The following is a 27611-nucleotide window of genomic DNA, read 5'->3' as shown; positions in this document are numbered from 1 at the left end:
GTTTCCATAGCAACCATGTCACTTCAGCGACTACTGTTGCTACTAATTCACTGCTAGCGTGAAAAGAGAAGTAGCAGACTATAGAGTGAAAATCAAGTAGACGAAGAAGCGGAGCAAATACATGGAACTGGCCAGAGAGCTGAAAAGGATCTGGAAAATGGAAAAAGTCAAGATAACTCTACTAATAGTAAGAGCACTAGGAACAATACCGAAAAACTTTGAAAAAAGAATGGGAGAGATTGGAATCAGGGGGATGGCTGAGAAGATGCAATGGATAACAATAATGAAAATGTCTGAAATATTAAGGAAAACACATGAACTACAGACACAAACTAGACATACAGAAACAGCTACAGACGTAAAACACAGAGGAACATTGCATCATGATAACATTGCATCATGATAACTGAAACGGTATGATTATAAGATACTGCCCCCCCTTTATGTATGTGGTGTGTGTCACCATAAACTGGCAACACACCAAATAAGTGAGGCAGGTCAATGAAGATGAAAAGACCGAGGGGAGAAAGCACTAGCCAAATCTCCGCTGGTTGAGTTCAAAAAGGACTGGGACCTTGGTGAGGCTTATTTCTACCCGAATTCCAGTGAAGATCAATGGTCGCTGCCAATGAGAAATCAATGGTAAGCAACTGTTGCGATAAGACAAATTCTTTTGCAAAGGTTATCAAAAGAGGAAGAGAGTACTGGAAATCTAGGAAGACTTGTTGTCACTCAGACTCCAGAGAACATCACAAGTTGTTCTCAAAGAGCAATCTTTGATGATGGCTTGTGTGACTAGTCCTAGTGACTAAATAATAATAATAATGATAATAATAATAATAATGACATTAATAATGATAATAATAATGATAATAATAAATGATAATAATAATGATAATAATAAATGATAATAATAATGATAATAATAATAATAATGACATTAATAATGATAATAATAATGATAATAATAAATGATAATAATAATGATAATAATAATGATAATAATAATAATAATGATAATAATAAATGATAATAATGATAATAATAATGATAATAATAATAATGACATTAATAATGATAATAATAAATGATAATAATAATGATAATAATAAATGATAATAATAATAATAATGATGATAATAATAAATGATAATAATAATAATAAATGATAATAATGATAATAATAATGATAATAATAATGACATTAATAATGATAATAATAAATGATAATAATAATAATGATAATAATAATCATAATAATAATGATAATAATAAATGATAATAATAATAATGATAATAATAAATGATAATAATAATAATGATAATAATAAATGATAATAATAATAATAATGATAATAATAAATGATAATAATAATAATAATGATAATAATAATAATGATAATAATAATGATAATAATAAATGATAATAATAATAATAATAATGCTAATAATAAATGATAATAATAAATCAGCTAGAAATAACTGTAAGAAAGAAATAGCGACAGCTAAGAGAGAATTTACTGAAATCACCAAAAAACGCATCGAAGCACAGAAATTAGGAACCCGTAACTTTTGGAAAATCTACAACAGTGTAGTAAATAATGGGCAATCAACAATTCCCCCACTATCCAACAATCATGAGGTTGTTTGCTCAGCAACCGAGAAGGCTAACATGTTTGCCAGTCGGTTCGCCTCCAACTCCGCACTGGACCCTGCAAACCACCCCCTCCCTGACTTTCCTTTGCTCACAGACGCCACACTAGATGATCTGGAAATCACCCCATCTCAGGTGCATGCCATCATAAAAAATCTTGACACTTCAAAGCATCCCGGTTGTGCTATTAAAAAAGTGCTCTGCCGAAGTAGTGCCGGTTCTCTCCAAACTTTACAACAAATGCCTTAAGGAATCTTGTTTTCCTGCCTGCTGAAAAACTGCTTCTGTGGTACCAGTTTTCAAGAATTCTGACGAAAGGACTGACCCAGTAAATTACCGCCCCATTTTTCGCCAAAATATTTGAGTCCATTATTAACCAAGATCTAGTCCATCACCTTACAGATGCTAAAATTCTAACCGACCAACAATACGGATTTAGGCAAGCCCGTTCCACGGTAGACATCCTAACTATAATCTCTGAGTGCATATACCATTCACTTGACAAAGCAGGGGAAGGTAGAGCGGTAGCTCTAGATATATCTAAGGCTTTTGACAGGGTATGGCACGAAGGTCTTCTCAGGAAAATCAGATCATACGGTATCACTGGAAGAATCTTTAACATAATTAAATCCTTCTTAGATAAGAGAAAAATTCAGGTTGTCATCGATGGTTGTATATCCAAACAATATGATATAAATGCGGGAGTGCCTCAAGGGCCTATCCTCCGACCTCTATTATTTCTAATATTCATAAATGACTTCCCTGACAAAATTATCTGTGAGATGAGTATATATGCTGATGACACCACTCTCTATAACCGACACGACAGGAAAACAAATGAACACATATCTAGAGAAATGGCAAAAACACTAGAGGATGATCTCCGATCTGTAGTGGAATGGGGACAAAAATGGATTGTCACATTCAATGCTGCTAAGACTAAACTTGTTTCCTTCAATAACTACAAGAAACGTTCTCTACCACCAATAGCAATGGCCAAAGACTCTTTATCTGAAAGCACATCCTTTAAACTCCTCGGCCTAACGTTCACAGGAAACATGAGTTGAAAAAATTACATTGAGAGCATTGCCAGAAATGCTGCGAAAAAGGTAGGTTCTCTAACCGTGCTAGAAAGCTACTAACGCTTGAAAGTATCCTGTACTTCTATAAGGCCACCATTCGCCCATGTATGGAGTATTGTTGTCATATTTGGGCTGATGCATCTGCTACTAGTCTCTCACTCCTAGACAGGTTTCAAAAGAGAGTCGCCAACCTAATATATCTTGAACTGTCATCTAAGCTTCAGCCTCTGTCCCATCGACGTAATGTAGCATCCTTCTGCCTGTTCTACAAGTATTTCAATGGTGAATGCTCTGCCGAACTGCAAGCACTTGTGCCCCCTCGACGTAAATATCCCCGACAAACCCGACAAGCAACAAAATCCCACCCCTTCACAGTAGAGATCCATAGATGTAAGAGAGCCTTCTACTCCAGTAGTTTCTTCCCCAGAACTGCTGGACTTTGGAATTCCCTTCCGAGTTTCTGCTTCCTCAACTGTACTGACATGCAGAAGTTCAAGTGTAACATGAACCGACATCTTGCTGCCCAACTCCCCACATAGTACCACTGTAGCTTATGTCCCTGATAGTAGCCCCCCTACAGCAAAGTGGCAATATGCCTTGTTTAGAGTGAAATTGCAATAAAAAAAATAAAAAAATAAAAAATTTGAGTGATTTAAATCTATAAATTACAAGGCTTATTTTTAAAATCTATAGACCAATTGGATTTTTTGCTTAAATGTTTTTGGAACAACTTACAAAATCAGATTAAGAACAGGAATAGTGTTATTATGAAAACAAATAACAAAGACATAATAGTTATGTTGATCACGTTTACAATAAGTTTTTGTCTTTTCCAACAGGCATCCTCTACAAGAAATAGTGTGCAATCCATTTGTTCCAAATGACACTTTAAGTGGCGGATCCAATTCCAAAATCAAGATCCTCACAAGTCCGAATGCTTCAGGGAAAAGTGTTTATTTGAAACAAGTAAGAATTCTTTATTTGCGTTGATTAACTGATTAACTCATAAATATTGTTAGTCAAAATGATTTGAGTTAATTACAAAGGCAATATTATCTTTACCAGATAAAGCGCTAAGTGACAGTATTATGGAGAGTGAGGTTTCAATCTTCAGAGTAGGCGATACTAATGATATGATTAAGAATTACTTAAGATCTCTACATAATCATGACTAATGGAATAAGAGCAGCGTGACTCATGCATTAAATAAATAATTCTGTTTAAAATTCCATACAGATTCCTGAGTTTAACAAAAATGTACATGAAAAAAGTCGGAGGTTATATTGAACAAAATCTTGTGAGAATAGTGATTAAAATCATCCAAAGACTACAAAGCATTATTATCTGCTACTGTAGTTTTCTGAAATAATGAATAAATTGCATCAGTTTTTTTTGTGGTTTTTTTTTTTGTGTGATAAAATCTGAATGAATCTTTTGCCTCCCTGTTCTTATAATAGAAGCTAGCCAGGTTGGTAGAAATGTTATTGTTATCAAAAGAGAATAGGTTTTAATTTTTCATTTTATCTACTTATTATAAAACATTCACAGCAAGAACTCATCTCTTTATACTCACTTTCTCTTCTTCCTCTGTGTACTTAACACCAAATGGAACTTCCATGAACAGAGTTTATTTCCATAAACTTCCTATTTGTGAAACACAATACCATCCAGTTGCATTCCTGCTGATTACAACATTGTTGTTTTCAAGTCTGATGTCAAAAAATATCAGCCAAGCCATTCTCTGGGTGTTATTATCAATATTAGTAGAAAGGGGAAGTGGTGTAATGATAACTATGTATCCTAGGTTTGACATGTTCAACTTCTGATATAGTAGTAAGACACTTAAAAATATTAGAGAAAATATACATACATTTGAAGAAGGTCGGAGGTTACATCGATTGAAACGGTCTTTTCATTTGTCAAGAGTTTATGAATGTTGTGAACATGATATTAAAAATTCCACATCCATGAAAATGCTAAAGTTTTCAAGCTGGAGAAAGAAATTCCATTTTGACTTCTCTTAAAATAAATCTTGATCTATTCAAATGATTTAGCTTGATTGGATTTAAATTTGCATCAAAGAGAAAAATTCTGAATTCTTTTAGATTTTAAACAAAAAAAACTTGTAAACCAAGGAATTTTATGAACGTGAGATTAAACATCATATTGAAAGATGGAAATAGATCATCAAAATGAATGGTGTCTACATTAATGACTGAACAAATCTGATATTGCCTTTTTGTAACTTATTAAACTTTAAAGAGGGTATATTATTTCAGTACAACCTGAAACTCAAATAAGTAGTATTGGATCAATTAGGGTATAAGGACCCCACCTAATAAGAGAAGCAAAAAGAATAGGAAAATTGCCTTGGTCTAGGAGGATTTCTCCTTCACTGACCAAGAACTGGAAAGATCAGCATCCTAAAATCTCAATTCTAACATCAGTTTTTAATGTAGGGAAAATTCTGTTCCTTCAAAAGTTTTGTATGCTACATTAAAAATATTTATTCCCATTTCTTTTCTTAAAATAAAGCTTTCCCTATATTAATAATCGATCTTGTAATAAAAAACTAAACAACTCGGGTTGTTCTTATTTAAAAATTAAAATGCCTTCCAAAAAATAATATAACTATTAAAATGTAAAGTAATTATCCTTCCTTTGTTTATTAAAAAGTTTGTGTAAATAGTTTTATTAAAAAGTTTTGTTTAAATAGTTTTATTAAAAAGTTTTGTTTAAATAGTTTTATTAAAAAGTTTTGTTTAAATAGTTTTATTAAAAAGTTTTGTTTAAATAGTTTTATTTGAAAGTTTTGTAAATCAAGAAACACACCCTACATTTAGAGGTAAATCGTACTGCGGAAAAACCAAACAACTCGTTTTTTATGCTTGTTTATATTTTTGCATGTGCAAAGATCAAGGTGTCAACCAAAAGCTGTTTCTTTTGTTTCTCCCATTTGGTGGGAGTGTTAAATCCTAACTGATTTGTAATATTTAAAACCTTGTTTTCTCCGAGTGCAGGTTGCCCTGATTGTGTATATGGCATGTATCGGCAGCTTCATTCCAGCTGAGAATCATAGCACAGTTTGTACAGTCGACAAAATTTTTACACGGATCAAATCCCAAGACAGCGTATCTGTTGACCTCTCCACTTTCATGTTGGATATTAACCAGGTGAGAAAAATGCTCATTTTACTCAATGAATGTTCAATTAGCAACAAAAATAAGACACTTAAAAGATATGAGTCTGTTATTTATGAACGAAGGTTAAATCATTGGGAAATGGCCTCTTTAACTTTTGACCTTTACAAGTCATATGTAGCAATGCAATGAATTTCAGTCTAAGTTTTATTGAAATCCATTCAGTAGTTATTTTATCTATTGTGGCAAAAGTTAATTGCTTTATTTATATGGATATTTATTACACTTATTTACAGTAATGACATTTTTTTTAGTAGTAAAAACAAATCCTTCACTGTTTTTTTATGTTTGTGAAATTTTTTTATAATTAATATCTGCTGTGTCATAACTAAAAAAAATCAAAATTTAAAAAATGAATATGATAGTCTGATTAATTTAAAAGCAATGAGAATTTTTAATAGTTTTCAAAGAAACAGTTGCAGTGAATGTTGTTTTTAAGTATCAACTCTTGATTGGACAAATATGCAGTTCTTTAAACCAATCATAGTGCAAGAAATATTTAGTCCTGAAACCCAAATTCACAGCTTTCTTTCATCCTTTCCTATTTTTGTTTCACAGAAAACACATGTGTGTATGTTACAATCCAATCTCAACTTTTGAAAATAAAAGGCTGAAACAGTTTCTCTTTACAGACAGACACCTTACTTTTCTCAGAGCCATCTTGGACTCTCTGAAATCTCATTCATTTTTAGCATTCTATTTTACATTGTTTTAGCAAGTTTCCAATAAAAATTATTTTCTATGGATAGACTTTTTCATTTTTCTATATTGTCTTTTCAACTACAATAGCTATTAAGAAAGTAGCTTAAAAAAGATTGTTTTAAATTTGGAAATTTCGGAACTGAGAAAAAGTTACATTTGTTAAAATCAAGTAAAATCCTTGATTTTCCTTGTTTTAATATAAATAAAAGAAAAAATAATCTTGTTTCCTTCTCTTTTATAAAGATGTCTGATGCGTTGAGAAATGCCACATGTCGATCTCTTGTTATTGTTGATGAATTTGGAAAAGGAACTGAGACAGTAAGTAGATCTTCTATTTACATTAGAAAAAAGATTTAAGGGATACTGATATCATCAGAATATGTTGATATAAGCCTATGTTGAGTTTGACTCTAAAAATTCTATTTCTTTAATGAGGGAATCAGTCTTGCAAGGCTGAACTGATCTGCATAAAAGTACAGGGCCTGGATTCATTAATTACATTAGAATAAGATTATTTGCTGTTGAGAGTAATAATCTAAGACAGTGAATAGTAAAGATTTACATTTACTTACTGAGACATATCATAATTTAACAGCCAACCAAAGAGATTTCCAATTATCCTATTGTTATATTACTAGCAAGCCACCCAACATTGCCCAGTTACAAAACACACTTAAATATGATATTTAATTTATACAGATTTTGTATTTATTATAATAGATCCAATTCTCTATTGAGTATTATATTGTACTCAGTACATAGGAATGATTTAAAAAGTTAAAAATTTAAATTTACTTGGATGCCATCAACTAGAATGAAAGCCAAAACATTTAGCTCTTCAGTGCTATTCGCTACCATCTGAGCGAAGGCCACATGGATATCAAAACTACAAATTAATCGACTTAAATTTATATCTGTGCATACGTAGAGGATATACATTAAGTTGACTTACACCTGCCAAATTCCAATTTTTCAATTTTGACCGCTTAGCAACTTTTTTTCCTGGCACAACCAGCTCGAATTAGTTCCACAGGTCTGAATAGCCCATATATCAAGTTTTAAGTCTGTAGACCAAAAATTGATACTAATTTGGTAAAAACCATTCCGCATACAGACACAGACAAGGTCACTTATATATAGCTATAATATAAAGCTGAATGCCTGTGTGTGTGGGGGGGGTTGTGTGTCTGGTGACGAATAGGCTCCTATATGGTTGACTATTTTAAAAAACTGATTATATATAATGATAGATGTATCGAGACACAGGAATGGGTATGTTTGATCTGGCAGAATGGTTGTTCATTAAAATTGTGGGGTCTGCGTTCGTGCCTGGTCCACAAAGTATGGAAATAAAAAATTTAAAAATTAAAAAAAACGTTTACAAGTGTTTTCGATATAGATGTACATAAGAATACTTTGATAAGTATGTTTTAACTTAAATAGGAATTATATAATAAACTTGTGGGGTGTGCGTTCGCGCCTGGCCTCCATAGAATAGAAATAGGCACAAACTTTAATAAAGACTTTTCGTATCTATCTGCATAAGTATACTTTGATAATTATGTTTCAGTTTGAAGAAATATGGTATAATAAAATTATGGGGTGTTCATTCGCACCTGACCTCCATAGAATGGAAATATGTCACAAAGTTTAACAAGGTTTTTTAATATAGATCCACAGAATATTGTGATAAGTGTTTCAGTGTGAACAGGTATGGTAAAATAAATTATGGGATTTATCTATTTTATTTTTACTTTCATCATATTTTGCTTTGGTTTTGATACCCCCAAATTCGACCCAAATTTACAACTCTTCCTTTTCATAACCTATCATACTTTCATAAATCAGAGTCCATTTTCTGTAGGCTGTTTTTGAACCCAGTTAACGACGGGTACTTTTGCTAGTATATATATATATATATATATATATATATATATATATATATATATACACACATTAGCTGGACTTCATATTTTAGTAAAAGTTATTTTGGATATCAAGTGGCTATCTGAAGCTTCTGAGTGGTTGAATGGAAAAACCAGAATCCAAGATTTCCTGATATTGGAATTGGATGTTCAAGAAGGCAGTTGATCTCCAGTGTTCATTGGGAACAGAGAGTCTGTTGTGTCAGGTTAGACTGGTGTTTTTAGTTAGCGAAGATAAAAGATCTCATTTTGTAAGTTTATTATTCAACCTAAGAAAATTTGTAATTTCTAAAATAAAAATATCTGTTAATTGTTTATTTATTGAATTGGACTGAAACAAAGCAAATTCCATGAACAAATTTTCTTTCCTAGTATTGCCTGATTGTGGAACTTCATAATGCCTGGATGCTTTTCAGCTGACTACAACATGGTAATTTTCAATGCCCAATGTAAACAAGTTCTTGATGTGCTGTGATACTATAATTGGCCTTCCTCCAAATGCTAGGAAGTAGGAAAGAAAAGAAAAAGAATAGGTAACAAAACAAATAGAGAATAGGGTTTCTTAGGAGACAATAATAGGAAGATAGACAAAAGAAACTTTACTAGGAATTGTCTGTCAGTGACTAATGGAGAGATTGGACAATGAACTTGTAGGTATATTTGGATTTGGTTTGTCCCCATCTTAGAAGAGAGTGGCTGTGAGTTAACGACAATAAAAACAATTGATGGACAATAAAGTTAGACTTAACAACATTGTCCAGTTGAGGGTGTTTAACGACAGTGATGGTTAATGACGCAATGATCAACCAATGACAGTCAGAGTTAGGATGCAGTTGAAGATGGATCACAACTCTGAGCAGATGGAGAGATGAATTGATCAACTGATTGATGGACAGTCTTGGCAGAACATATATATGAATCTTAGCATTTAAAGGGTCAAGAATGTCACACACAAAATCAGAGTCCAACGAATATATATGTAAAGTGTCAGAATTTTTGTTTCCTTTTGTGTCCTCTGTTTTTATTTTATTTTTATACTTGCAAGTCCATGCACTCCCCTTGACAGCCACCAGTGTGAGAAATATTGACGATACAGCCATAAGAAGACAAAATAATGGAGAACAAAGCCACATCACACAATGTTTGGAGTCAGCATGGTGTTACAGAGCTGTCTTCTTAAATAATCAAATTCTACCCAATTTCCACTATCATTCATTATCATTACATTATGTTGATTCACCAATCACCTGACACTCATTAACTCCTAATCATTAGTGGCCTTCAATTTTTGATAAGTGGTGACCCCCATATCAAAAAAAAAATAAACATATCATTAGAATGTAAAAAATACATTTAAAAAAATATAAAATAAATACTTGATTACATTTTATTAAGAAGGGGAATGATTATAAAATGGTTGATAAAGATTTAACTCTTTTATGAATCATTCTTTGTTTTTCAATGTTGCTCTTTTTTAATTATTAAATGTTTGTTTATTTATTTATTTATTTTATTTATTTATTTTTATTTATTTTTTTTGTTTGTTTTTGGCTAGGTTGATGGCTTGGCTTTGCTTGCTGCTAGTCTTCGCCATTGGATAGAAATGAAAGAGAAATGTCCTCATGTCTTTGTCAGCACCCATTTTCACTCTGTCATCCAATATGACCTTCTTCCTAAGTCTGACATCATCTCATACCAGGTAACCAATGAGAATTACACTTTCTTTAAATTTTGTACAAAAGAAAAACGAAAATTCAGGAACTGTTTGATAATCTTTAAATCTGCCTTCTAAATATGTTGATAGATTCTTTCTGATTCAGGGCAATTAATTTTCGTTGAAAGGGTCTCTTCACAATATGGAGTTTTTAGTGAAGCAAGAGTTGTAGAATCACAAGCACATTTCATCTAATTCAGCATTGCTTACTGTGCTTATTTCAGGGAGAAATCCAAGACAACTGAACGCAATGCTGAGATAAGGAGAGAAAGACTATTATTACAGAGTTTTCCTTCTTCTAGATGAGTTGCTTTGCCTAAGCACATATTTATTTTGGCTATTTTACTATTTCATCTATGACTGGGTGGGGGAGATACCTTTCCCTAGAGACTTGAGAGAAAACAACTTTGACTTCATAATGATATTCGTTTTTAAGTAATAAATTTATGTCAGAGTACTATTATAGAAAAAAATTATCCTTTCTTCTTCTGTAAAAAATAACTGCCATTGTCAGTTAAATATTATTTAAATAAATAAAACAAATATGTCTCTTTTATATTTATTTAAAATTGTTTCAATTAAATTCTTTTTAAAGTAACAAATATTCTCTGTTTTCTAACCAAAAAAATAATTGTCAGCTAAATATTATTTAAATCAATGGAACAAATGTCACTTTTTTTTATGTATTTATTTAAAATTGTACTGTTTTAATTAATTGGGATGACAGAATTTGCCTTTGGAACAATTCATTTTAAAATGTGGAAAGTTGTAATTTTTCATCTTAGCAACATCAGATTAATCATCAGTCATTAACATCTTTGCTGATTGGACGATCTAATTTTTTTTTTAAATGTGTGTGAATAATTTTTTAAAAATAGGTAAAGTCAGAAAAACATCAGATTAATCATCAATAACCACCGTTGCTAATTGGGCTATCTCATTTTTTAAAAACATGTGTGCGTTAAGTGTTGTGACATTATGTTGAACAAAGATGGCGGCGTAGTTCAGATCAGATTTTTACTGTAATTGGCAGTAACCAAGATGGCGTCCAAGAATCAAATGCGGTCCGTGACGTATTTAGCGGCGAACTGATTGAATCCGGAATTCAACAATTTTTATACTAACTGTGGAAGGTTTTCATTGGTCGTTTAGCACAGCCGGTGGTTATAAAAATGATTGGCGAATCCACTGGTCTCATACCCCCAAATAGTAGTCAAAAACATTTTACACACACCCTTTTTTGATATAATGGAAAAATCCTTTTAGATTCAATTTTTGTTTGACTTGAGAAAAAGAAAGAAAAATAAAATAAATAAATAAAAATAAAAATAAACAAATAAATAAACAAGTAAAAATAAACCAATAAAATAATTGTTTTTTTGTTGTTTTTTGGGGGGGAATTTGTCTTTATTCTCATTGGTCAAAAGAAATTGGTATAATGTGTGCAAAAAGAAGCCATTTTGTTTTTAATCACATTGAGTTTTTTTTTTTTTTTGATACATATAAGAATAAACACTTTTAAATATATATAAACATACAAATAGAATACTTTTCAAATACATATAAACATATGCACAAAAATTCACAAATATGCATTTTGTTTTTAACAAATGTTTGCCAAAAAAGATACAAAAAACAATATTATTTGACAAAAATGAAAATTTACAACAAGTTTTTAACATGTAACTTTTAAAAATTTCTTTTTAACAAAAACTGGAAACATTATGTTAGGTATTAGCTGGTTAATTTGGTTAGTAGGGTATAAATGGTCGCAGTTTAACGTCGTGCCCGGGACAATTTACAATTTTCTTTTTTTTTTTTGGTGTGATTTTCAGTTCATGCTTCTTTTTTTGGGTTTCTGAAAAGAGATTTATTCATAATTAGATTCCAAAAAGTTCGGTTATAAAAGGTTTTAATTTTATTCTTTTATAGGTTTAGTGAAAATGTCGGCTACATTATTTTCAGATGTCACATAAATAAGAGTAATAGATTTTTTACTTATTTCATCGCTTATAAAATGATATCTGATATCAATATGCTTCGACCTTTGACGAATCATAGAATTATTTGCTAATAAAATACTGCTTTGATTGTCACAATAAATTACTATAGGTTTTTTTACTTAGATCTGGTTTTAAAATAGATTTTAGCAAGGGTGTTCAGAAAAATTGACATTAATTAATTTAATAAATAATTTATTTTAAAATGGATAAAGTCAGAAAAACATCAGATTAATCATCAATAACCACTGTTGCTACTTGGGCGATCTCATTTTTTTTTAAATATGTGTGAATAATTTATTTTAAAATGGTTAAAGTCAGAAAAATCGATGATTCATCAATAACTACCGTTGCTAATTGGACAATCTCATTTTTTAAATGTGTGTGAAAGGTGATAACGTACATACAAACATGAAGTTGTTTAGCATATTATTCTATAGATTGTTCAACAACCTTTTTTTTTTTTTTAAACAGACCATGGAAACAATGCACAATGGAGAAGAATTAGTGTTTCTTTTCCAACTCAGTAAGGGTTTTGCGAGAAGCAGTTTTGCTAATGAAACAGCTCTGCAGGCCGGTTTGCCACCAGAAATTGTCAAACGTGGTGTAGAGGTAAGATTTACTCAGTCTACTCAATAAAATAGATTCTAGCATCTGAAAAACAAACCAATGAACTTAATGTAAATATCTACAGCCCAGCATGACTAGCAACAGATCCCACCTCTTCACTGTAGATGCTAAAAGATTTTTTACTCTGTTAGTTTCTTCTCTCAGATCATTTGTTTTTGGAATTCACTTCTTACTTCCTATTTTCCTTTCTATACATACATGCAGTAATTTAAATGCAATTTGAACAAAGATCTTTTTGCTTAACTCCCCATTATGCTGTCCTCTATAAATCTGACCCTCATCACAGTAGCTCCTTAAGCTTCATTATGTGTGTGTATGTTTTTAATTTGACAACAATACATTTATGCATCTATTAGAAGTACTCAGATGTTGTCTAGTGAATCAACTTTTTGGAGTTTTTTCATATAAGATGTAGGTTGAATATATTCTAGTTGTGTTTTATATCCACTGTCTTTCAGGGCTATATTATAGGAAGTTTTATGGGAGTTAAAAATGTTCACATTAAAACGCTTGTCGCTAATTCTTTTGCTGATTGATTTAGGGATATGCCGTATTATAGATTTAGATTGATTAGAAATTGGATTTACATAAATTGGGTTAGCGTTAAGAGTAGAAAAAGAAATATTTGGTTTACCCCTCCTTTCAATCTGAATATCAAAACCAACTTAGGAAAAAACATTTCTAAATCTTATAAGGTTATGTTTTCCACCTAATGATATATTACATGACGTTTTTAACAAAAACACAGTAAAATTGAATTATAGCTGTAGCAACAATCTAGAAAAAATAATTAAAAATCACAATAGGAAAATTTTAAACAATACAAATGAATCGAACATAAGAGTTTAACTAAATTATGTAACTGCTTGAATAATAGCGAATTTCCACTTAATGAGAATTGTTTAATAAGTTCTCTTGTATATAAAAGCACGATTTCCACGAAAGAATACCCAAATATCAGTAAATTTTATATTGGTATGACTGGTAACACTTTCAAGAAAATGTTCTCCAGTCATAAGTGATCCTTTAAGAATTAAAACTATAAAGATGAAACATCACTTTCTATATATTATAATTAACAAATTTAATAAAATTTAATAACAACTGTTAAGTAGAATATTTTTTAAAAAGCCGAAATATGTTCCTTTCTTAACTTGTTATTTAAGTCTTGTTGAAAAATTATATATTACAAGATTTAAAGATAGGGATAATTTATTAAATAAAAAACAGTAAACCTCCTTAAATGGTAAGCATTACCAAAACACCTTCTCAGCAATCTAAACATTATTTTTTAAACTAAAAGTAATTGTTTAAAACAAAACATTCTTTTTAGTATCAATATTTTTATTGACTAGGAACCTCATTTTATTTCAGATCTGAATAATAATATACCACATTAACCCATTTTATTTGGTTCCACAATACACACACATATATACATGCTTTCAAGGGCATAAGAATATATATATATATATATATATGTATATATATATATATATATATATATATATATATATATGTATATATATATATATATATATATATATATATATATATATATATATATATATATATATATATATATATAATCTCCTCTCCATTACGTTAATACTTTCCTTTCACTGGCATATTACAATTTCTCTACAAAACCTAAATACTAATAAAAACAAAATTTTTTTTAAATAATAATAATAATAATAATAATAATATTATAAAAAAAACAACAACAACAACAACAACTTACCAAAGGTTTAAAAAGTGGAAAATTAACCCATATTTTTAAGAATATATACCTATGTATAATCAATTTTATAATTAAACAACTGAACCTGTCAGGCTTATAGTTAATTGTAAACATTTACCAATGGACAAATCCCTTTCTATAATTAATTGCTTCATACATGCGCTTAACCCATTTTTTAATGTAACCATAATATATAAGCTTTAAGGCATACAAATACATAAATCATGAAAGTAACTTATATTAATTACGTAAGATAAAATAAAATAAGTAAATAATAAATTTTAATTAGCGGTATTTTAGACGCTTGTATTACTTCCTATAATATATCAACTATCTATCCATTATGTTAAACTTAACTCTAATAAAATGTATAATAACAACTTTTATAAATTAGTTATATTTAAATAAAATAATTTTATCATTATTTTTATTTGAAGTTTGATTATTTTAGTTACACTGAGAACTAGTATAAAATATTTATAGAGTAGGCTAATTGGTATTTTTTTAGTTTACCGACCCCTCAGCATTCACCTCTAATTTGTCGACTTTTATAGGTTTTCGGGTGTGCTGAGAATGAATATCGCATTTATTTATGCAAACGCGCAGTTATTCATATTTGAAGAGAGTCATATCCAACATAATCACTATTGTTTTTGCTGGCGGCCATCTTGTTTGCCATTTAGGAAAAAACATCAAAAGCAGCAAAACGGAGCCAAAACAGCCAAAACATGGCCCCAAAAACATTTTTCGGATTCAATGCCGAAATGACCCCCCACCCCCACGCCACCCCACCCTTCCGGATATTTTTCCGCTTCCCGATATAACTTTCTTAATTATATTCATTTTTTTCACTTTCTTACTAAAATGCGTGCACATGCGTAGTCACTTGACGTTTCACAAGGTGCATGAATACATGGCGGACATTTTAAATGACAAATATTTTTCATAAAATAAAGTTTTCATCTCATTTAAGAGTAAAAATATTGCTGTCAGTAAGTTTTTATGAGCTGTTTACAAAAGCATATTTTATGTTTTTCATTCTTTTTTTGGGAGAGGGGGGTTATTCAAATATAGAACTTGTGTACTTTAACAGGTGCTTCTGCAATTTAATTAACCGTTTTTCATGGAGGGGCGGGGGCGGGTGTGTTGTGGCGGTTAATTAAACTGCAGAAGCACCTGTTACACAAGTGCTATATTTGAATACATCCTCCCCCAAAAAAGAACAAAAAACATAAAATATGCTTTTGTAAACCGCTCGTGAAAACTTAATTTTTTTTTAGATCAATTAAAAGGGGTTAATACCATGCAAACTGTAAATTTGCGATGGAATTGATCATCAGATTTGTGACCAGCAACATCGCATATCCCTAAAAAACACAAATTAGTGGTCAGTGTTCTGTTGTAGCAAAAAGTAATATTTACCTTTCAATTTATTTTAATAAATATTACTCTGAATACTGTTTTTAATTTGTGGTCTTTTCTTTACATTCTTTCCTTTCATTCAAGATTTCTTGGAATTTACCACATCCCCCTCCAATAAACCTTACTTTGTTTTGCGCCAACACTTCTTTTGGCATTTTTTCGTTATTGGAAAACAAGATGTCCGTCATTAAAAATGATAAGGATTACATTGGACACTGAATGGCTTCAAATATGGATAACTGCGATATCCATTCTCAGTGTATCCAAAAACCTATAAAAGTCGACAAATTAGAGGTGAATGCTGAGGGGTCGGTAAACTAAAAATTTACCGATTAATCTATTATTCTATGAAACTTAAAATATTAGATTTCTCATAATAAATTTTAGTAAGATTTTAAATTAAATCTTTAACAAAACCGGGCATAAAACATCCAGTGACAAATGGACTTTAACTCCAAGACAGATTAGAGACAGTTGAAAAAAAAACTTGTCCCCCCCCCACACACACACTCACTTTCCCCTTTCATGTTTGGCATTCAATTGGCAGATTCATTATTTCCAATTGCCTGACACACGTGGGCGGTCTGATATGATTTCAGCAATGAAAGACACTTTCATTAATGACTGATTAAACTAGCACCCCCCTCTTATTAAAAAAATCATTCATGTTTAGATGATTGATCTTAAGGTAAGATCTTCAGACTTTTTTCTTCTTTCTATTTTTTATTTTTTTATTTTTCATACTCTGTTTTCATTTTCATTAAATGACTGGCCTCGAGTAAAAACAGAGGTATGTTGTTGCCTGACGATATCTTTTAAGACTGAAACAGTAGATTTATTGTTGCGACTTATGATAATTTGGTTTACCTAAATTGAATAAGATATATATATATATATATATATATATATATATATATATATATATCATGATTCTTTAGGGGTACAAAATTTAAATATTGCAATTATGAAAGAAAGGCTTTTATTATTCATGATTAAAAGTAAAATGCATAAAACACATTTTACAAAAACGCAAGGGAAGAAGAGGAAAGAAAAATAAAGGGGAAAGTTTCACCCTTGCTTTATCAAAGCTGTATCGAGGGATTTAAAAAGGAAAAGTCAAAAATATGCATAGAATTGAAAAAGACCGTTATGTGTTGGCAAGTATGTCCGTTCCTTAGTGTGTCCCATTTCTAATTTTGCTAGGTACGTGCGTTGGACTCTCCCATCCAATCTCAAAGTTGTTCGACCTACATAGTTGGCATCACAACTCCACTTAAAATTGTAAATTACATAATTATTATGATGGAGGGGTAGAACATCTTTTCAAGAGGATGGCATTGTAGGGGAATAAAAAGAACAACACTGGGTTACGGTGGGGGGTAAGGAGTTTCGTCCTTAGAGAAGACAAAGAGTGTGGACATGTGCAGAGGCGGCACGAAAATTCTCCCCGGGTGAAACTATGTCGGACAAAACAGAGTAGAACTCTAGACCACGGGTTCCTCCCCCCATTCAGCCGGTAAACCCACTATTGAAGTGAATAATGTTTTTATTGCGGCGTTTGATATTGCAGTTGTTACCTCATTTTCATGTTTGTCAATAAATATTTATTCTAAAGTACTTGTGTCACAATTAATATTCATTCATGTTAGTAGGTAGTTATGTCTGAACCTTAGCACCTACAACAGCATTAAGATTTTGATAGAGAACACAACATACACATTTGAAGCAAAATAACATTTTTGAACCGTTGAACTGATTTGTTTGGTGAATTTCTCACTTACTGTCCCAACCATGGTAAATGAAGATATATTGGACATTTACTCACTGTTTTAAATTTAGTTTCAGTAAACTCAGTGATTTTTTATTTTATTTATTTAATTTTTTTTGCATAACTGACCTAATCACATCAAGAGGGTACTTATTCTTGGATAGAGCATCAGTAATTACTTTAAATTCCTCATCCAATTTTGATTTTGAACAAAACATCAGGGCACGATATGTTAGGGTCCAACTTAAATCGATCTTTTTGAGCAAAATAAATCCCATTCCATATGGGTCTTCAATAACTGACCATCTCATTAAAAATCTGTCATGTACAAACTCTTTTTCAATTCTGAGTCATGCTCACTCCACATTTCATTTAAAGATCTTGGAGACTATTCATGTTCGGTTGAGAAGGCCTTCTCTCTGTAAACAGAGGGAATATCTGTTAGGTTTGAGCATAATTAACCTCTAATATTTTCAAAAATATCATAACATTGCTTTATTTTAATCGCTTCCCTGTTTTTTTGTTTTTTTCACCCATGAACAGAATGCAACATAGTTACATTTTAAAAATGTACATATTTTTTCATTTTTCTTTATAAATCCCTCGATACAGCTTTGATAAAGTTAGAGCGAAACAGATAAAAATTAAGATTATATATATATATATATATATATATATATATATATATATATATATATATATATATATATATATATATATAATAAATCAAATACCCACTTCTCAATCAAATGGACCATCATAAAAAGTTAAGTTTTATACTCCAGGCTCTAAGTCATGTCGCCTCTGCACAACCGAAGCTATAACTATAATTACTTCCCCTCAAAGTAACAATATAATAAATTCTAAAAATGAACTGATCTCTTTCTGTAAACATAAGTCCAAATTTAATTATGGCAATTTTGAAATTACATAGTTATTACCTTTTAGATAGATATATAATTTTTTCTTTAACTTTATCGTTTTTTCTACATACTTTCTTAATACTTTATAATTTAATAATCCTTTATTTTATTTCTTTATTTCTTCTTTGTTTGGCCGGTTTTTTATCTGCAATTTCTGTTTTAGTCTTTAAATATTCCTATCTATCTAATATATCGATCTACTCACACTTTCATATCTTGTATGTATATTTACTTATATTTTACTATATGCATTTACTTACTTACTTTCTTGCTTTTTCCTAAATTTGCAGATACCGACCATCCTCTCCCCTTAAATAATTTTTATTTTTTATTTATTTATTTATTGTTTATTTATTTTCTATTTATTTATTAACTAATTAATTTATTTATTTATTTTCCATTTAGTGTCTTCTAACAACTCTTGCTGACATTTTCTTAAGTAATAACCTGTACATTTCAGTTGACCTATATTATTTTGCCCTATAAATTTTTTCGCGCCTTTTAACATTTCTTGTCTGGGTCATTTTGACATTTGTTTTTCTATTTTATATTTCATTCTATCACCATTTAATTTTTTTCCCCCCTTCTTCTTCCCTGATCTTCCTTATTTATATTTATGTCTCGGCAGCAGTGATAAAAGCATATCTTATTTTTCTTTTATTAATATTATTGAAATTTTTCCCCTTTTCCCTTGTACATATTTGTGAATTATTCCATGGATTTCGGCCTTTGGATTATTTTGGACCATCTTCCAATTACGGGATTTCCTTGGATTTTACTTGTGAAAATGGAAATTCAATTAACTTTCTTGAAGTTATATTTTTGGATTTTACCGTCATTGGATTATTTATCTTTCACCAGACTATCCATTCATGTGTAATCACCTTTTTCTTCACCATATTCCCTTTGCTTCACTTTTTTGTTATCAAGTAAGATCTTTGACTTACTTGTTGTTTCATCAAATACTTTTGTATGCAAAATCCGATCCCGCATTTTGCTAATTCCTACCCTCTGATGAGAAGGAAAGTATTTCTTCGAAACTCCGCGGATTAAGGACTATCCACTTATCAAGTGTTTCCTTTTCAGATTAAATATGTTTTTAACTCTTTTTCAAAGTGTTTTAACATATATATATATATATATATTTTTTTTTTTTAATTTATATATATATATATATATATCTTTATTTATATATATATATATCTTTATTTATATATATATATCTTTATTTATATATATATATCTTAATATATATATATATATATATCTTAATTTAATTTATATATATATATATATATATATATCTTAGTTTAATTTATATATATATATATGTTAATTTTTATATATATATATATATATATATTTTAATTTATATATATATAATCTTAATTTTTATCTGATATTTGTTTTTTTATCTTCAATATTATATGTAAACTTGAGTTTTGAGCTTTATGTAAGAATATTAGTCCACTTTAAGAATGGTCAATAGCTGAAATGTGAAATAAAATGTTTGGGCAATTAGAATCAATATCCCAACTAATTATGCTATGAGCATCAATTTGCAAAACCATTATCTTTCTGTTTTATCAGATTTCAAAATTGATCCAAGAGAATCAACCCATCTATCGAGTGGACAGTGCCAGCACTGAACAACAATTAAAAAGGTTTGTGACTCCATGAATCTATCTCAATCCATAAGACCCATTAAAAAAGACTGCAAGTTGACATTTTAAGAGACACGGTTCATAAATAATGAAATATTGTGTTTAATGCAAAGTGCAGACTGGTATATTCACAATAAAAGAACAAAATTTACATGAATAGTCAAGTAACATCAAATTATTATCATATTCAGTTTAACATCTATTTTATTGAACTGCATTTAGAAATTGACTTAAAAGCTAATCTACCTCTGGCAATGTTAATTATTTATTCTTTTCTCAAGTTCATTTGTAAACACTTCCCATGTTTTCTTTGCTCTACTCCTGTGAACAGCCTATTATCTCAACTGTTCTATATTTACTAACACAAGAACTTTCATCCAGTTTTTCAACATAATCATACCATCAAAGTCTCCTCTTTTGCACACATCTCTCTACACAATCTAGATTTAATTTTCCTCTGAGGTCATTGTAGAGGCCAGAAAGGAGTTATCTCCCTTTCGCTCAGACTTTGCATAAGTTGAGTTAGCCCCCTTATAAAAGGACAGCCGAATCGCCATTATTTGTTTACACTCATTCACGGCGACACGCTGTCGGATTGGAAAACCAGCTTGCTTAAAACGCAAACCTTACATGGCGCTACGAACATATTGTCACTTTAAAACGTGAAATACTTATATCGCAGCATTGAACTAAAGATATCGTTACACTATGGAACAAGAAAACGTTCTCTTATTACGTCAACTAGTCGAGTTACAAAAAGAAAACATCGAATTACGGAAGGACATCTTACACGGACGAGCGAACACGTCGCAAACAAAAAGAATGCAGCGACCTTCTATAGGTCTGGACTCAACAGATAGCGAATGGGCACTCTTTTTAGACACCTGGTCACGGTACAAGGAGATGTGCAGACTCGAAAATCCAGCTGCAATTCGAAACGAACTGCGAGAAGCATGCACACCAGAAACGAACAGGTTACTGTTTGAGCTCATTGGACCAGAACGACTCAAAAATGCGGCAGAGGAGTACCTTCTTCATCAAATACGACTGGTGGCCGTTCGAGGCTTACACAAGGAAGTCCACCGACAAACGTTTCACTCCATGAAGCAAAATGAGGGTGAGTCAGTGACCCATTTTTTATCAAGGTTACGTGGCCAGGCGAAATTTTGTGAATTTCGTATTCAGTGTCCGAACGAACCCACTTGCCGGCAGCAGGTTAATTACTCAGATGATATGGTTGCCGGGCAAATGATGGCAGGGTTAAGAAATATCGAACACCAGAGAAGGGTACTGGCAGAGGCAGCTACACTTCCTACCTTGGATCTAAGATTTTCACGGTTGGTTTGCCTGGAGGCAACAGACGAGGCAACTCCACACTTTTCCGATACCACACGACCTCTCGCGATGTCTGGGGTACAAAGGTCGAATCAAGTACAACAAATGCATGAGGCAAAGGCCCTGTCGACTCCACGGGACACCAAACCTTGCAACGGTTGCGGAAAAACAGCACACCGAGGTGGATCGATGAACCGGAAAAATTGCCAAGCAGTGGGACTCAAGTGCTACTTTTGTGGAATAGTAGGGCACATTAAAAAGGTGTGCCGGAAAATTAATAGATCCAAAATGGAGGCTATAAAAAGCGGGGAGTCATTCATGTTTTGCACCACGGATAAAGCCCCTACTCACAGACACAATGAGAGACAACCGGCAAACATTCCTCACCTTGAGTGGAATGGGAAACAGTTCCAGGTGGGCGACCCAGAACTGCCTCCCTCAGTTACAGTAGAGGTAACTGTAATGAACAAGTGCCATGCGACCTTTGGAAGGGTGCCAAAGAAGCCGATGAAAGTGAGCACCCACGCCATCCAAGCCTTCGCGGACACAGGAGCCCAAACTTGCTCTGTTGGCCCCGAGATTCAAGGACTCCTCGGGTACCCAAATGGGTACTTGGTTCCAACTATCCATCGGATAAGGGGTATAACTAATAGCCAGTTACACATCAAGGGGGTCCTGTTTTTATATATTAAGGTGGGATCAAGAGAAACACGACAGGCAGTGTATGTGTCTGACAACACATCCGGGCTCTACTTATCACAAACGGCAGTTAAGGAGCTGAAATTATTGCCATCCAATTTTCCTACATCATTGTCGCAAAGCAGCTCAGCAGAAACAGAAGAGACGGCCCCTTGCGGGTGTCCGCGCAGAGCACCGGCTCCAAAGAAACCAGCAGCAATCCCATTGGAGCCAACCGACATTAGCAGAGAAAAATTGGAGCAATGGCTAAAGGAACATTTCAAGGCCAGCGCATTCAATACCTGTCCACACCAACCACTCCAAGTAATGAAGGGTAAACCCTTAGAAATAAAATTCCTCCCAGATGCGACACCGACGGCAATCCACACACCCATACCTGTCCCCCATCATTGGAAGGAAAAGGTGAAACAAGATATAGACCGTGACGTGGCACTGGGGATAATCGAACCCGTACCGGTAGGCACACCAACTACTTGGTGCTGGAGAATGGTGGTCACACCAAAAAAGGATGGATCCCCAAGGCGGACGGTGGACTTACAAAAGTTGAACGAGGCGACCATGAGGGAGACGCACCACACTTCGTCCCCATTCAATCAGGTCTCGGCAATACCTGCACATACCAGGAAGACTGTACTCGATGCGTGGAACGGTTACCACAGTTTACCGCTGTCTCCAGCTGCACGAAACGCCACCACGTTCATCACTGATTGGGGTCGATACAGGTACTGTCGAGCCCCTCAAGGATTCCATGGATCAGGAGATGGCTACACCCGTCGATTTGATGATATCACCATGGACATGGCTCGAAAAACTCAGTGTATAGATGACAGTCTCCTATGGGACAACTCAATGGAATCCTCATTCTGGCACACAATTGAATATATAAACCACTGCGCCGATAGAGGGATTGTGTTTAACCCAGACAAGTTTCACTTTGCTAACATGGAAGTGGAGTTCGCAGGGTTTCAAGTAACAGCGAACGGGGTCAAACCCACAAGAAGAATGACTGAAGCCATCCTGAGCTTCCCCACCCCGACAAATATTACTGGGGTTAGGTCCTGGTTCGGACTCGTAAACCAAGTCTCCTATGCATTCTCACAAGCGGAAGTTATGGCCCCATTCCGAGAGTTGCTGAAAACAAAGGACAGGAAATTTTATTGGGATGAGACATTGGAACAGATATTCCAAGAATCGAAAAAAATAATAGTGAAAAGAATTGAAAAAGGCATCCAAATGTTCAAAATGAACAGAGCAACAGGACTCGCGACAGACTACAGCAAAACAGGGATATCGTATTTTCTGTTTCAAAAGCACTGTAGATGTGAGGAGGAATCAAACATGAGTTGTGGGGATGGAAACTCATCCTGGCGGGATCCCGTTTTACCAACGACGCGGAATCATGATATGCACCAGTGGAAGGTGAAGCCTTGGCTCTGATCTATGGGTTGGAATCATGCCGCATGTTCATACTCGGATGCCCAGACTTGGTGATTACAGTGGATCACTTACCGCTCGTAAAGATATTTTCAGACCGAGCCCTGGAGAATATAAAAAACCCACGCCTGTTAAACTTCAAGGAAAAGTCACTCATGTATAAATTCCAGATAAAACATCGACCGGGAAAGCTCAACTTGGCCCCTGACTGTGCATCTCGGTCCCCAGCGGGCATCCCACCAAGAGACCAGGACTAATCCATTGACACCGCAGTCAAAACCGCCTTCACATTGATGTACGAGAATGATACTACGTTAAGAGCCATCACATGGGGAAGGATTGTGGCTGCGGCAGCCACAGACGAAGAATGCAGGACTTTGAAAGAACTGATTCAAAATGGCTTCCCCCAGTCACGTAACAATATCCCAACCGTAGTTCGAGTCTTCTGGCCTATGCGTGAGGAGTTATATTGCCTGGAAGGAGTGATCATCAAGGGGAACAAAATCCTAATACCTCGACAACTCTGCGCAGAGGTATTGGAATCTCTTCATTCCGCTCATCAGGGTGTGAACGGAATGCTGGCGAATGCGAGACAACGACTATTCTGGCCAGGGTTGGATGCTAACATCAGGCAAACAAGAGCCCAGTGCTGCACGTGCAATGAAATCGCACCATCTCAGCCCAGGGAACCCTTGATGTCCCCAGCAGACCCGGAATTTCCATTCCAACAAGTGGTGGTTGACTTCGTCCAGATGCAGGGTAGACACTTTATGGTATACGCAGACAGGTATACGGGATGGGTTGAAGTGGCCCTAATGACGTCGGGAAGAGCCAAGACGGTGTGCGATACCTTGAGGACTTGGTTCTGTACCTACGGCATACCGGAAGAAATTTCGTCGGATGGTGGACCACCATTTGAATCCCAGGAATATGACTCCTTTTTGAGGAATTGGGGCATACGAAAACGTACCTCATCAGCGCATTATGCCCAAGGAAACGGCCGCACAGAGTTAGCCGTCAAAACCGCGAGACGTATACTGGCAGACAATACAGACAGTTATGGACGCCTGTGCCATAATTGGGCGGCCCGAGCACTACTGACCCATAGGAACACGCCTGTCCAAGATCTGGACATGTCCTCAGCCATGATGCTGTATGGTCGGGTCATTAAAGACCACCTTCCTGTCCTGCGGGACAAATATCAGGTTCGAAAACAGTGGACAGAAATAGGCAAACTAAGGGAAGTGGCAATGGCCAAAAGACACATGAGGAACGAGCAGTATTACAACCAACATTGTCACCCACTCTGGGAACTCCAGGTAGGAGATTACGTCCAGGTCCAGAACCAGGACGGGAACCACCCACGTCGATGGACAAAGACGGGGAGAATCGTGGAGACCCAGGGGTACCGACAGTACCAAGTCCGGGTCGATGGAAGAAATCGAGTGACATTGCGCAACCGTCGGTTTCTCCGCAGAATACACCTGGTAATGGATGGCCCTCGTAACATCAGACAACCCACCTATAAATGTGGAGACCCCACAGACACAACCTCCGGAGGAGGCAATGGAGGTGGAACAACACGCCGACACGGAATCCCCAAGCGAGCATGAGGAAGAAATGGAAGTGGAAGATACCACGGGAGGAGATACCCAAAAATACAGTCCTCCTCCGTTAAGGGAACCGTCAAGTCGGAGGACAAGAGCCCCAAGGGGTTTGTTGCCGCAAATGCGGGGGAAATCGCACGAGTATTTCTCCACATAAAAGATGACCACAACAACTTGCTTTTGTGGTCACGAGGGGGAGGGGCATGTAGAGGCCAGAAAGGAGTTATCTCCCTTTCGCTCAGACTTTGCATAAATGGAGTTATCCCCCTTATAAAAGGACAGGCGAATCGCCATTATTTGTTTACACTCGTTCACGGCGACATGCTGTCGGATTGGAAAACCAGCTTGCTTAAAACGCAAACCTTACAGTCATCAGTTCTAAGCCTGCCTTTAAGGCTCAAATTACACATCAATTGTATCATTCTCATATTATTCAAATTTGTCCAATAAGAATATCAATTTTATTAACATTCAAATTTACTCTTCAAGAATATTTATTTTGATTTACATTCAAATTTGTTTTTAAGAATATAAGTTATAATAAAAATTGATATTCTTAAAGAAAAAAAATTTGAATGTTAATGATAGCATTCGAATTATTTCTTTAAGAATATCAATTTTTATTAGAATTCAAATTTGCTTTTCAACAATATTAATTTTTAGCATCTAAATTTAAACTTCCTTTTGCTTCATGGAAAATTGTGTCAGTTTGAATCGAAAAAATTCTAAATTCCATCTTTAACTGATATAATAAAGGGAGTTTTTTTTTTTTTTTATCTGAAGCCAAACTTAACTTTTTGGTAGAAAATTCTAAATAAGATATTACTTTTAATTTTTCTTTTTTCCAGGTGCAACTTTTTAGTGAACAAGTTTTTAGAGGTTGATCTTGAAGCAGCAGATTTGCAGGCATTCCTGAATGATGTTGTCAAGACCAACACTAAAGAGTGGCAATAATGAGAGGAAAAAAAAAAGAATAAATAACTGATCTTCTCACTGTTTTATGTTAACTTTCAAATGTTGTTTTCCCAAAAGCTAATTCATATCCTTTTATACTTTGTTACTGTTAATTTCAATAATAAAATTAAGTTTTCATTTTTTCTAATGTTAAAAACTAGATGTTGGTGTTATTAATATATGCAATTACAATATTACAATAATAAAAAAATAAAAAAAATCGCCGCAGCTTTAAAAATTTCATCGTTGTTTTATTAAAGAGTTTCATTATTTGCATTTTTTAAAGTTAAAGATTTAAAAAAAAAAAAAATTACCATGATATTTACTTTTTAATCAAAAATAAAGTACTCGTAAAGAATGTAGAAAAAGGTTGCCGCGGTTTTTTTTTTTTTTTTTTTTTTTTTACTGTTTTTATCTCATGAAAATATCATTGGTTCGTTGGTTTTAGCGTAAAAAATTATGATATGAAACAGAAACGATTCTCTTAATAATCGAATAAAAAACTTCATTTTGTATTATTAATGTCATCAACTTTGTTACATTAAAAAAAAATTCGTCGTAGCTTTCTTTTTTTTAATGTTTTGATGTAATAAAAAATATCTTTGCATCGAGCATCCTAAATTATGAGACGTAAAAATGAACGAACCTCATAGTAAACGAGAGTTGTCTCCTTCTGCACAATGACAAATTGTAAAACAGTGCCAATACAGGTGATGACTTTAAAATCAAAGCTGACTGAAAGCAGTTTTTATATTTGTAATTCAGGCGGACCCATTTTACGTAACTGGATATTCCCACTATAACAACCGACCTTGTGTATTATTCTGACTTCCAGTGAAATAGTAAATAGAGACTGCAAACGGTCGATCAAAATCTACACCTTGACTACAGTTCATCAACTGAAAATTCATGTGTATTTTAGGGAAATGAATGGTAGACAAAAAAAGGAGTATTAAGAAAATAGACGCCATTCAGTCAACTCAAGGTTCGATTTTTAGGAAGAAAAGCTAGTATTAAAGATGGGGAGGGAGTGTCGACGTTTTACATTGAGTTATCTCCCCGTGGCGTGTTCAACAAATTCCATAATGGCTGACTTTAACACGCTCTCATAAAAACGTGTTTTTCCGCTGTAAAAAAAAAACCCCAAAAAACTA

General features: G+C 33.3%; 1 protein-coding gene across 6 annotated transcripts in view; it reads left to right on the top strand.

Moving 5' to 3' along the window:
- Positions 1-26477, top strand: part of LOC145296850 (mutS protein homolog 5-like) — a 1881756-nt gene extending 1855279 nt beyond the window's left edge. For all 6 annotated transcript variants that reach the window (XM_080142982.1, XM_080142983.1, XM_080142984.1 and 3 more), the window contains 7 exons: positions 3576-3702; positions 5757-5909; positions 6882-6956; positions 10119-10262; positions 12752-12889; positions 20355-20428; positions 26352-26477. In XM_080142982.1, the coding sequence (XP_079999108.1) occupies positions 3576-3702; positions 5757-5909; positions 6882-6956; positions 10119-10262; positions 12752-12889; positions 20355-20428; positions 26352-26457 (817 nt within the window). In that variant the 3' untranslated portion in view covers positions 26458-26477. The remainder of the gene's footprint in view (positions 1-3575; positions 3703-5756; positions 5910-6881; positions 6957-10118; positions 10263-12751; positions 12890-20354; positions 20429-26351) is intronic.
- Positions 26478-27611: the final 1134 nt, after the last annotated feature.

This window comes from Euprymna scolopes, chromosome 17 (genome assembly GCF_053919585.1).
Source record: "Euprymna scolopes isolate OS-2025 chromosome 17, ASM5391958v1, whole genome shotgun sequence".
Taxonomy (NCBI): Eukaryota; Metazoa; Mollusca; class Cephalopoda; order Sepiida; family Sepiolidae; genus Euprymna; species Euprymna scolopes.
Note: the sequence above shows the minus strand (reverse complement) of the source record. Positions and strands in the feature narration are given on the sequence as shown.